The 13,337-nt window shown below is 43.0% G+C and overlaps 1 protein-coding gene across 1 annotated transcript in view; it reads right to left on the bottom strand.

Annotated features, from left to right (window-relative positions):
- Positions 1 to 12,753, bottom strand: part of pitpnc1a (phosphatidylinositol transfer protein cytoplasmic 1a) — a 50,203-nt gene extending 37,450 nt beyond the window's left edge. The window contains exon 1 of the mRNA XM_034088617.1: positions 12,201 to 12,753. Within this exon, the coding sequence (XP_033944508.1) occupies positions 12,201 to 12,248 (48 nt within the window). The 5' untranslated portion in view covers positions 12,249 to 12,753. The remainder of the gene's footprint in view (positions 1 to 12,200) is intronic.
- Positions 12,754 to 13,337: the final 584 nt, after the last annotated feature.

The raw sequence follows: 13,337 nt of genomic DNA, 5'->3' as shown, positions 1-13,337 counted from the left end.
AAAAAAAAAATAATAATACTTTATTCCGAGTGTGCTTGCTTTTCTCTTTGAAAGTCATCACATAATGGCATTGTAATACACGGTTCGGCGGCATTACATATTACATATCTGCCGTAGTTCTGTATTTATAGAGCCCTGATGAGAAGACAAACATGAGGAACTGAAAACGTGACGTGGATCATAAATATATCAGCCATTAAACAACATCTTACATTTCTTTTCACACAATACGTCTCCTTGCAGTATCAACACTAATTCGGCTCACTTTTATATTTGATCCAATTGGTAGATAGGCTGTATTTACACCATAAAGGTGCACAGCTGATATAAAGGGACACCTGGTGGTTAAAGCATGTTATTGAATTTAATTATTTTTATTATTAGATATTAATACGATCCCTATAAAGTATATTCATTACTCGTTATTCTCTACTAATAGTTAATTAAAGACTGTATATAATGACTATTTTGCACATCCCTTTCAAGATTTCAAGATTTTCTAAGGTTTATTGACATATCATATAGGCCTACACAACTGTGGTGTAGTTCTGCACTGAATGAAAAACTTGGGTTGCAGGTTCCTCAATAGTGCATTACAAGACATCTATCAATATTTGTGCATACCTCCAGCAATGTTAACTATGTTGAAGCACTTATTTTAACTGATATTATACATAATGTATTATACTCTTATAAGATGTATGTAGATATTTCATCTCCGGCCTTGTCAGGTATTGAACAATCAATAAATAAAGAACACAGAATTGTTGAATATAAAACACAGAATTTGTGTGATTATACTAAATGATTTTCAAATAAACACAACTGCATATTTAACTGTTACACATGCTGATGTAACGCAAATGTTCCAACTTGGGATCAATAAAGTATATCTTATCTTAAGCTGATCGATGGCTATTGCCATATTTGCAAAATGTGCCTCTGAATATGTTTCAGGCTTATCAATTAATGTAATGTAATGTAATGTTATCACAGGGGTCACAAACATAAGACCAGCTGTTAAATAAAGCTCTTCTGACATTAGCTGGCATGTGGGTATATAATTAATACTGCCCATAATGGGCACAAGCAATTTACACCCATTTATTAATTACATGTTTTAAATGTGAGTGTTTCCTGTCCCCTAAACCTCCAGGGATGTACACAGTTTAATACTGGCAACTTCTTATTATGGGAAATACGAAAACGTCTTTTAAAACTACAACTCCCAGTAGAGACGTGCCATAGAGAACATGTTGCGAAACAGAATAGCCAGCATGTGTAGTTCTGGGGACAGGGTGGGGGAGGGGGGACACGGTGAACCCGTTCAAATCCAGTTTTGGACAGTCTGCCGTGGTTCCATCCCATTTCAAGTGCTGTTCGAGAATCCGCTTAACCCTCGGAGCACACTCTCCAATCACAGAGCTTGAGGACTATCACAGGGTTTGTCAAACAGAGCACATGGTGCAGTCCAAACGATAGCTGGGGATTCTGGGTAGTGTAGTGTCTTCTGCCATCCTTTACTCAGAACAAATATTTGTTTCTCTGAATCGAAGGGGAAAAATACAAAAGCATTGCACACAATTTAAGCCAATCAATGTTGTGTAATTAACAAGGATAATCTGGTGTTTTTTAGTCGATGAGTAGTGCAGATATCACTGTAAAATCAATCAACAGTAAGAGGAATACTTACATCCAATGGGAATGGACGCTCACATTACCTTTAAGGGCAGCCGACACAAACGAATGCCGTGCTTCCATGAGCGTCAAATCCCGACGCAGATGGGAATACATTGCAATCAGTTGAAAGCTATTTGCGTCCCTTTATGACGCTGAAGGAGCCTAGGAGCGTCACAATTGGACGCCACGGACACTGACCAAACGTCGCTATTGGACGCTTAGGGAGTGAGAGTGTGTTGCACCAACGGGCGTTGTATTTGGGTGTGGTGCTCGATGCAGGCACGTTGCGCGCCACCCTATCAGAGAGCAGACGTGCGTCCCTTCTTCAGGGGGTACGCAGACTGCGACAGCGGGCAACAGTGACAGCTTTTACTGTCATGCAGACGCTGGGTCTCATGGCGGCTGCTCACATGATGGTCCCGTTAGGGTTACTACATATGCGCCGCCTGCAGAGGTGGTTCTCCAGCCTGCGCTTGGATCTCAAGAGGCACAAGCGGCGGCTGGTGACCATACCCCCCTCAGTGAGGGGCAACCTCCGGTTTTGGGGGTCCCCGGATCACTTCCGGAGGGGGTCTCCACTGGGACGGGTGACCTCCTACATCACAGTGTTCACGGATGCATCCGGAACAGGATGGGGAGGGACCTGCCTGAAGAGGGCTATAGGCGCTATAGGCGCTGGGCTCTAACAGAGTCTCGACACAGCAACCTCCTAGAGCTACGGGCGGTAGTGTTAGTCCTCCGGCATTTCAGGCCCCTAATTCAGGGGGAACATGTAATGGTCAGGAGCGACAACAGCACCACAGTGGCTTATATCAACAAGCAGGGCGGAGTTCGATCCGCCGCCTTGTTGACCACAGCGGAGGAACTGTGGTTATGGGCTTCAGAGGTGGTGTTATCTCTGAGAGCCCTCCATATCCGGGACTGGAGAACGGGGGAGCCGACCTCATGTCGAGGGGCGGCCCCCTGCCAGGCGAGTGGGTGCTTCACCCGAAGGTGGTGAAGCAGATCTGGGCCCAGTTCGGGAGAGCGGAAGTGGATCTGTTCGCCAGCTGGCGAAACAGCCACTGTGCCCTGTGGTTCTCCGTGGCTCGGAGCGACGACCCACCCTTGGGGGTGGACGCGTTTGCACACGAGCCATGGCCAAGGAAGCTGCTCTACGCCTTTCCACCGCTGCGTCTCATTCTCCCCCTCCTGAGGAGAGTGAGGCGAGAACGTCTGTCAGTCATCCTAGTGGCTCCGGACCGCGTTGGGGCGCCGTGGTACTCAGAGATGACACAGATGAAGGTGGGCCAGCCCTGGGCGGTTCCCCAGTTCTGGGGGGGCGATGTCTCAAGAGGCAGGTGCAATCGGGGCATTACCCACTCTCGGCCGTACTCTCCAGGCTTGGCTCCTGAGAGGGACAGGCTGAGACAGGGTGGATTGTCTGACAGCGTTATTCAGTCTATCCAGGTAGCTAGAGCTGGATCCACCACAGCCTGTTACAGGCCAAAGTGGCTAGGATTCCAGCGATGGTGTGAGGAGCGGAGAATAGAGCCCCTATCTTGTGAGTTAGGCTCTATTTTATCCTTCTTACAGTTATTGGTGGACAGAGGGCTTGCACATTCAACAGTGAAGGTGTATGCAGCAGCCATCTCGTCCTGCCATGAGGGATTTGGCGGCAGGTCAGCCTTTAGTCAACCACTGATGTCGCGGTTTTTAAAGGGGGTCAGGAGGCTGCGCCCAGTAGTGCACGCCTCCACCCCACAGTGGGACCTGCCCCTAGTGCTCGAGGCGCTGGCCTCGGGGCCATTTGAGCCTCTGGAGCTCTCCTCTCTGAAAGCATTGTCGTGGAAAACAGCTTTGCTTCTTGCCTTAACGTCAGCCAAAAGGGTGTCCGAGTTAACTGCTCTGTCGGTACACCCAAGTTGTTTACTGCTCTGTCCAAGAAACGCCTGGCAGGCTGGCTCTGCGAGTGCATTGCACATGCCTACGGACAGGCAGGGAGAGCCTGCCCCACGGGGGTTTGTGCGCACTCCACACGGGCTGTGGCTGCGTCGGCAGCCTTATTCAACGGTGTGAGTGTGGAGGATATATGCACAGCGGCGTCTTGGTCGACGCCAGGCCCCTTCATAAGGTTTTATCTCTTGGACATGTCGGGCTCTTTCTCCTCGTCTGTGCTGGCGGGGGCAACACAGGACTGGTAGGGGGAGGGGGGTTGTGGGTCAGTTGGCATCTGACCTCCTCCCCGGACGTAATGCGCCTTCGCTGTTCTCGGGCCCTCTGAGGGTCCCGGGAGGGGCGAGGGGCGCACTGGGCCCTTAAAGGGCTGGAGGGCTGCTCTCCTCCTGCCGAGAGCAGGAGGGGGGGAGCCCTCCACACTTTAGTCCACACACTCGCCACGGGGTCAGTGTTTGAGTGTGGGGCAGGGGCTCTGGCACTCTCCCTGTTATCCTTAGGGATTCAGGGAGGCAGGCGTGTAGTAAGCCCTTTCGGGGCCGAGGGGGCTCTCCCCATCCAGGGTGGGGGGGTCCCCCGGCACTGTTTTTTGAGCACACTTTTTGCGAGGTAAGCGCAGCAGGGTGTGCTCTGTCAGCCACAGCCCAGATTTCTCCTCGGTTACAACCGGGTTAAAGGAGAAGGTGGGGCAGCAGCTGCTGACCATAATAGCCGGTCAGGGGCAGTAGGCTGGAATATTGTTGGACGACAGTGCGCGTATACATCGCATCTCCACCCACTGTACCCATAGAGTCCAGTAGAGGGCGGAGCCTGTGAGAGATATAACGTCGGGTTACGTAGTGTAACCCTTGTATATTAGCACAGGCGGAGCCCTCTACTCGGGGCACTGTCTGTCCTATTCCGCTCGCTGAAGAGAGGTGTAGGATGATAGTCAGGAGGTGAGGCCTCTTTTTATACGGTGTGATGCACGCGCATTCAGGTAGGCCCGCCCAGGGCCGGCTACGTCTATAGAAGTCTCAGTGGGAGAATGCTTGCGGGGTAAGAGAGTACCCATAGGGTCCAGTAGAGGGCTCCGCCTGTGCTAATATAACAAAGGGTTACACTATGTAACCCGACGTTTTGTGCACTGCTGTTTCTGCAATACATTATTATATTAACATATATTGCGTTATAAGAAAAGCATATTCTCTTTTCAAATGTCTCAGTTTATGTTCTTTTCCTTGCTTCTTTCACTTGGTTGATCTCATTGGTGATCCCCTGTCCCTTTTGAATATTTAATTATTTGCTTTAAATCATAAATGTTATATGTTAACAGCTGCTGAGTCCACCATTTGTATTACTATCCTTAAGGCTTTCATTTTTATTAGTTAAAAAAGATCCCACACCCAAGCTCGATGTAACATTCCTCAGCACCTACACGTCAGCATTAGTTGATTATTGTCTTGTGAGAACGCCAACTAAAAGGGATAATTCACCAAATGAGGGAATGTGAAATGTAGAATTCTAACATTATTGGTACTACTGATTGGATAATTTTTCAATAATCATCCCCGAGGCGTGACACTCTTAGGTTTGCACTGTACCCTTGGGGAGTGTTTGAGGCAGCTCAATTTGTTTCTAAACCCTTTCATTGACTTGCTTTGCTTGTGTGTGAGCCAGTCATTACATGTGTTTGTGTTTTGGCTCTAGCATGTTACCAAATGAATCCCTGTGTTTGACTGCTATTCCTCCCTTGAGCTACTGTGTTCCCTTCAGTACTAATGGATGCTTTAAGCCTTACTTGGACAAATGACATGTTTTAATGTTTAAGCCTGTATAATGGTTGACTCTCCCTCTTCTATTTCATCTGTCGACTCGCAGGTTCCCACAACCTTCAGTCACCTGACCAACTGTTCCTGCACTGTTATTAGTTGTTAGTCGTTAGCTCTCTACTATAAATATAAAACTCTTGAACCTAGAGGTCTCTCTATACCATCTTTAATATGGCTACGAAGCCATTGTAGTTATTATTCTTGCTTGTCAATGTGAGTAAGTAACCTTGTTGCCACATCTTTTTTCAGTTAATTGCCACAATAACCTACAGATAAATAACAAAACTGACCGATCACTATCAGTAACAACCAAGGGTGAAGTGTCACACAGCCACATAGAAAACATTGTCTAACACAGAAAGCCACTAGAACAACATGTGACTGGAAAACTCAGCTCAGTGATGGTAGGCTGACCTTTACGGTGGACCAGCTATTCTTATTTTAGTGACAAGCTGCTCACTAGTTCTGACCTCCCACGAGACCTACAACAACAGGAGGTCTCTTCTTATTTTTATTAAAAAAAGAATACATTATCTTTCATTTAAGTTTAGTTTACGTTTGTGAGTTCATGTAAGTGTAAGCCATATGTATTAAATAAGCATTAGGATCTCGACACAGAACAATTGTAGCCCCTAAAAGGAATCAAAAACAGACTTTGTGATATCATATTATTGTTCAGAGAATTTACATAATATTGTATTATGATAAAACTGTATTCAAACAGCTATAGGCCTACAGCTTTATCATGGATCACATCATGGAGCGGTTATGTCAGAAGGGCTCTTTACTCGTCAAAGGTTTTTAATGAAGTTCTAAGGCCATTGTGATAAGTAGCTTAAACCCTAGCACTGCCTGTAAGCTCCCTTTTAATGAGGAAGAAAGGCACATGTATTGCCTTATTAAGCGCTGATGGCAAGCAGACACTTCCCCTGTCTTTCAACTAAGCACTGATGATGTTCCTGTTCCCTCTTCTCATTCTCCAAAGCTCATTACTCAGGAGCCAATCAAGAAAAAAGTGATAGTAACTCTGCTCAGGTGCAGAGAATACACTCTCTATTCTTTAAGCAGTGAATGGTTAATTAATTGCAGAGGAAACGGCATGGTAATTGATGAGGCAGTAAAAGCTCTGCTCAGTGCATTCTGAAATCGAATGTACAAATAAATCTTCTAAGCTTCATGCAAGATTTGTTTTATGGGGTACTGAAGATGTAGATGTAAAATCTTGCATAGTAATATATCGTCAACGGGTTGCAGTGTACTGGCTTTGAGGCATATAGAAAAAAATGCAAAATCAAATATAAACAACTAAAATAGAGAACACTTATTAACTATATAGGTAACAGCGCAAAAAGGGCTATAGGGCTAAACCCTAGAGGGTTTAAAACAATTTATTCATCTAAGATTTAAAAGGATCTTACATCTTTAATTCTTATAGGTTTTCTTGCTGGGAGTAGGTTGAAAAGATCACTACCATTTGTATGTCTTTATATTAAATATGTAGCAAGCAGTGGCTACCTAGGTTAGCTTAAACGGGAAATGGGGAAACAGCAAGTGTGGCTCTGTCAAAAGGTGACCAAATCTACCAGCATGTCTAATTCTCACCAACTAAAATGTTTTATTTTGTTTGTTAAATCAGTGAAAACAACATGGTAAAAAAAAGACAATTTAATGTTTAACGAGGTGTAGCCTACTGATGTGTGAGTATGAGGTGGGAGCAGTTGCCAGGCAACCGGTAGAAACTCTAGGAAGTTACAGCTCCCGATATAGCGCGTTTATTAGTGAGCTATATGTGCTGGTAGGCAGATTTTATTACCGTTGAGCAGACACCGTTAACTGTTGTCCCCTGTTCCCAGTTTTTCTGTAAAGCTAAGCTATGTTATAGCACGTGGGTATCAATTTTATTGTCACGTGTGAATGTCGAATCCTGAAACTGCCGTGATAGCGAGTCATCGGCCCGCAAATAAATTCAAAAGGCGAAATCATGCTGTAGGCGGACTCAGACAATTACCACAGTCCATCAATCAAGCTCTCAACAAATGCAAACTCTCTCTCCCTGGCACATCTCTCTGCGTCTGGCAGATAATCTTAGTGAGCGTGCTCCTTTCCATCTGGTGTGCGTGTGCCAATAAGTCACAGTCTGACGCAACGAGCTCTTCGGGGAACAAAGAAACACTCTTCTAGTTACTCAGAGCACAGGGACTCCTCTCTGGGGACGTAAACAAGTTCCTAGACGTCTCAGTATGCAGGCAGATATGGAAACCCCTGGAGACTGACTGGCTGCTTTCACCTTAATCAGAACAATAGTCTGTCTGTCTGTCTGTCATGCTGCAGGAGAACATCTAAAACTAAAAGAAAGCTTGTACATCCCTTCAGTGATTTTTTCAAAGAAGTCTCTATATAATTAGATTTTTTTTTAGGATTAACACAACTGACAAAGACCTTTCAAGTTGACATGTTTTCATGGAGTGACATGTTTTCATGGAGTGATGGACTGATAGTTTGTATTCTTTCTGTAGCTACAACTTGACTGACATGATCACAAAGGATGTCAGTATTGGGTTTGTATGCCACGTTGACACTGTGACAGATACGTCCCCTTGGCTTTGTTATCCTATGAAAGAGAATGAAATGTTTTGATCAATTTTTTTCTAATGTGCAAACTGATGTGGGAACTTGGACACAATGTACAACAGAGACGCCTGACTAAAATAAAAAATATGTAGCTCTGAGCAAAACATACTCAGAGCTACAGTCTTTAATATCCAGACTGTATATTATTCAAATTGATGGGTTTGCTATGTAATGTAACTCCAGGAAGCATTCCAATACACACAGGTACACACTAAACGAGTGTAACAAAATACTATGCAATATTTATGTTGTGTGATACCGTACATTTTATAACTTTTGAGTCAATAGAAAACATGGAAAAATGTGTGGCAGACAGTATGTTTGTGTTGGATGTAACAGGAAGTATGATTGTTGAAATCCAGATCCCATTGTTCTCATTGTAGAAATAGTATTGTTTTACTCAGATAGTATGCATAACGGAGTGTGTTCTTTAAACATGATACATTTCCTAATATCAGATTTTTAAAACAATGTTTTGTGATAGAGTGTGTCTTTTTTCACTAGTACATATCCCTACAGTACACTAAACACACTCTAAAGTGAGGGTTACATTAATGTCGTCATCATCAAACAGCATCATATGCCTGTTTAACTAAAACAATAACAACAATGTATGGTTAAATGTTTGGCTTTACAGAATAGTTTGAAGCTTAATTCATAACGTTGACATTCCATTTTTGCATTTCTACTACAGCAATTTTTTTGTTTTTGTGTAATAGTCACTTGACTAGCACTTATAAGATGAGGAGATCATCATGACAGCGTCTCACATTTGTTTTCTCAGCAGTGCTTGAACTTAATGGCGTCCAGGGGCCTATGCTACGAACCTGGTTCAACCTAACCTGGATATGTTTGAGTTAGCCGGTTGGCTTAATCCAAAACATACGCGCTCTCGCTAAACTGTACTACGACGCTGGTTATCAAGTGGATCGCTCAAGCCAACCGTGTCCTATCTAGTTAGGTGCGCGTTCACATGAAAGGGGTGGTATTTGGAGCATTCGACCAATCACAAACATGGAGAAGCGCACTGACAGCGCAGCGTCATACTTCCTGAATGAAAGTGAACTTTAATACTAGTCAAAAATGAAGAAGTTCAACTTTAAACATCCATGACTTAAACACTTTATCCAGGATAAAAGCCACATAGCTGCACCTGCAAGGTGAATACAGCTGGCAAAAGAAAAAGTGTTTGAATGCGTACATTAACAGGTTTATGATATCACTGCCCCGTCTAAAACACGATCTGACTTCAATTACATTTGTCTCGAGTGTTTCGTCAACTTATGTGTTGCTTAAAATAATACTTCTGCATACAGTATGTGACACTGTGAGTGTTGCACGGCCAGATACGGCTCAGCTGACTCAGATAAGGAGATATATGATACATTATGAAGTGATATGCCGCGGACTGTACTTAATGTACTCTGATCCGGTTACTTATGTTGTGGCCGATATTTAAGTAAGCTTTCTTAACGCTAATGTTATAATAGTCAGATTGCTCTGAAGATGGGAGGTGATATTCTATTAATGTTCACGTTCACACAGTCGGTGATTTTTGCCGGCCGTCTTTCCTGCGACGGCAGTTTTTCTGTATTTCCTTTCTCCTGTAATATGACTTGATCGCTTTAAACTCCGCACACTGAGCTCTGATTGGTCAGCAGGCGGTGCTTTCACTGAGTTGAGCTCTTAGCCTGCAACCTAACCTGGTCCCGACCAGGTTAGCTGCTTAGCATATATTACCATGGAGATCTAGCCTGCTAAAAAGAGAACCAGCTTCGTAGGACCGGAAAGCCGGAGTTTTCCCTGAATTTAGCCGGCTAAGCGAAAATCCTGCTTCGCAATATACCCCCCTGAAGAAGCCTGAATAATAATATTGGTGATACAATTCCTAAGAAGACTTGTCATATCCTTGTTCAACAAAGCTGTACACTTCTCCGACAGACTGATATTTATCTGAAATGTTTTACCTCTTGCTGAAGAGACTCTGATTTGTGACTGTAATGATGTGTCGAGTGAGCAATACATATCATTTAACTGGGACACCAAAAGCACTAAATGAACCATTCCTTATCATGATAATATATACTAACTGTGAAATTAAGATTAGTTTTATCATGCATCTTATTTTCACAGGAACACATAGCAGTAGAATGAGTAATCTGCGCCTGTCCAGATGACAGCAACTATATTAAAGATAAAGACCCCTTTTAAATGTCCTTGGTTGGTCCTACGTTAATTAAAATGTAATATTTGTTTAAACACTCCTGAGATCATATCTGTCTCTCTCACACACACGTGTCTTGTTGTGAGCGGGTATCTACTTGCAGGATGCAAAAATGAATCGATAAAAAAGGTTGAATTGTCATTTTAATTACAGAATAAAAGATTAGGTTGGACAGCATCATTATTATTAAAACCACAGCTGAGATAGCCTTCAGCTGGCCAAAAAGGACAACAGTGTCTTCAATCACTACTGGAATGAAGCGAAGGAGAATAATCAATCGGCCCTAGGAGACGATGTGATGAAGCAGCGTCCTGGTAAGTATAAACATAAAACTCACAGAAACAAAGCAGGACAACAGAGCAAGATAAGGATCACTGAACTTCAGGAGAGGCTGTTCAAGTCAGCTTTCTAAAGAAAAAGTACAGATTTGATCGAAGAACACAACAAAGAAGGGGCATGGCTTGACTGCAGTGATGGATTGTATCTTCACAAACAGCACTGCTGAATCAAATATAATGTACCTATGGAACTCTATGAACCACTATGATAACATATAAATGCATTGACTCCCTTTAAGTTGCAGCTCATGTCACATCATAGACTGGGTTAAATGGCGTGTAAAACCTTTATGACACAGTGAGTTTCAATAAAACCCTTCAGCTGGAACATCTGTTGGTTGGTGCAGACATAAAACACATAGAAAGCTTAACATTAAAACGAGTAAAGAACATACAGGAGTGGAAGAAATTAAGAATCAAATATATATAGACCAACTAAGCTGAGAGCTGAATGTAAAGGAAGTATTGCATCTTATTTGTATCTTTAATTTTCCAAACACAGCAGCTATAATAATCGTGAGGCTGTTTTCTGTGTCGCTGTGACTGACCTGAGGGCAGCTTCAGCCACCAGATGCTTCTTTCCCTCATCCCCTTTTTTCACTTTAACACAAACACTGCATCAATATGTCTTCAAAGTATATAAGAAATGTTTATTTAATGTGCATTTCTGTCATTCAGCTCTGAGGCACAATTAAAGGCACGCCTCAATTCCTGCATTAAAAACATGTACAAGCAACCAGACAAAGGAGTACATAATACTAAAAAACAAAATATGCAGTGTTGGTTGGAGTAGAATAAGAGCTGTGAATACACATAACAAAGTGTGTCCAAACACATTCATTTTAACAACCAATCACCAAACATACAACTCAAACACTCAAAGTAAAAGACAGGCACTATTTGTCCTTCACTACAAATCACAACACGTTTCCCTCTGCTGCTGTACACAAGCTTTTAAAAGACATGACCAGTGTCGGATCTAGTAACAATTTTACTTGGGAGGCCATGCTGGGGCCAGCTTTTTTATGAGAGGGGCACATTTAATACGGGACAAAAGAGACAAAAGCCGGTGCTTTTACATTTTTAGTTTCGTATAATCACAAAAAAAGCAACATAATTTGTTTCAGTAGTTAAAATGTTATTCAATTACATTTGAAAAACAAAATGCATTCAACGTAACGTTGGCTACTTACAGCACAACGCTACATACAATTGTATTATCATTATAAACTCTTCTTTAGAAGGGGGCCATAAGCTCATTGTTACAGGGGCACTGGCCACCGTTGTCCTCCCCCCAGAACCGCCCCTGGACACTTCTCCTGAACGCATTGAGCTGAAGGAGAGACAGCAGCAGCTCCCCCCGGCGGAGGCTGTCTGACCGCACCTCGGTTGTAGAGCTCAACGTGCACTTTGGTGCAAGATGAAAATTGCATGACAGACAACTTTGCAATAATCTGTTCCACTACGAATCAAACCAAACGTGCTGATCTGCACCCCTGTGTCTATTTATCACATGTATGATGACAGTTAAAAGAAAAAGCAGGCTAATAACATTAGGAAAGCCAAGATAACTTCACCTACCTCCTCCACTGTAAGAGGCATGCAGATGCGGTACTCCTTCATCAGCATAGTCCCTGCACAAAGGTGATGTCAACACAGAGGAAGATGTACGGGTGTCGGGATTCAGTCTTGGGCGATATTGGCAAGTCAGTTATTTAATTGAAATCATTTGTCCGAAACGAGAGAACTGAGTTTCACAAATTCACTAAATCCCTCCGCAGCTCCTGAAACTGCTCCGCTTTGTCTAGGTGATTCTCAAAGTACAATGAGATCTTTAGGGGGCTAGAATAACCCTGTCATCAGTTGCCACTTTAAAACTACTCAAACATCTGGATAACGTCTGCAGTGTGGAAAGTGTAAAGAAATCACAACCCAAAAAATAAGTCGCTTCGAGCAACCACGGCTGATTCAAGCTGCTTCTTGAAGCTGATCGCGTCCTGGACAAATATTCAGGTTGTCAATGCTCCCTGGCTCTGCAGACATTCAGCACTGCTGGTTTAACCGAGATCACTTCAGAGTTGTTGACCACATGTACCAGCGTGTCTCCTGCCTTTCCTGACAGCTCCGTGTGGTGTTTGTATACCTGCGTCAAGTGAGCCAGAGAGAGACAGCATTGTACAGGAAACACTAGGATTTCAGAGTAAAAGCTTCACTATAACAGAACAGATCCAATCACTGATCTACTGTATTACTATTGATACAAGTAATAGGCTAGTGAAAGTGTATAATAGCCCGTTAGTTGGTATGTTTTTGTGGAGCTTTTCAATAGTGGCGTCTGCGTAAAATGTTCAATCATATTTTATTTTGTAAACTATGGGAAATTCTCCATGTGTTTGTGGCTTGTTTATCACAAGTGTGCCTCTTATAAATATAGCTTTTACCATGAATTGCAGAGCAGGGGATTATCTTGTGGATTTAAATTAGCAAATGAAATTTAATGTTAAAACAGATTAGTGAAAAGATTATATCCATTCTTATGTTGCATTTGTATGTATCTCCCAAAACCTCTGTTGAAGTAACTAAATGTGAAATGTGGCAGCAGAATGCAGCATTGTATTTAGGTTTTTATAATTATAATTCTGAGTTTTTCGATTATTTTGTTGTTGTTGTTTTTATCAATCAAATCAAAACCCTTTTATTAAGCTTATGAGAATGACA

Source organism: Pseudochaenichthys georgianus, chromosome 8 (genome assembly GCF_902827115.2).
Source record: "Pseudochaenichthys georgianus chromosome 8, fPseGeo1.2, whole genome shotgun sequence".
In the NCBI taxonomy this organism is placed as follows: domain Eukaryota; kingdom Metazoa; phylum Chordata; class Actinopteri; order Perciformes; family Channichthyidae; genus Pseudochaenichthys; species Pseudochaenichthys georgianus.
This window is presented reverse-complemented; position numbering and strand designations above follow the sequence as displayed.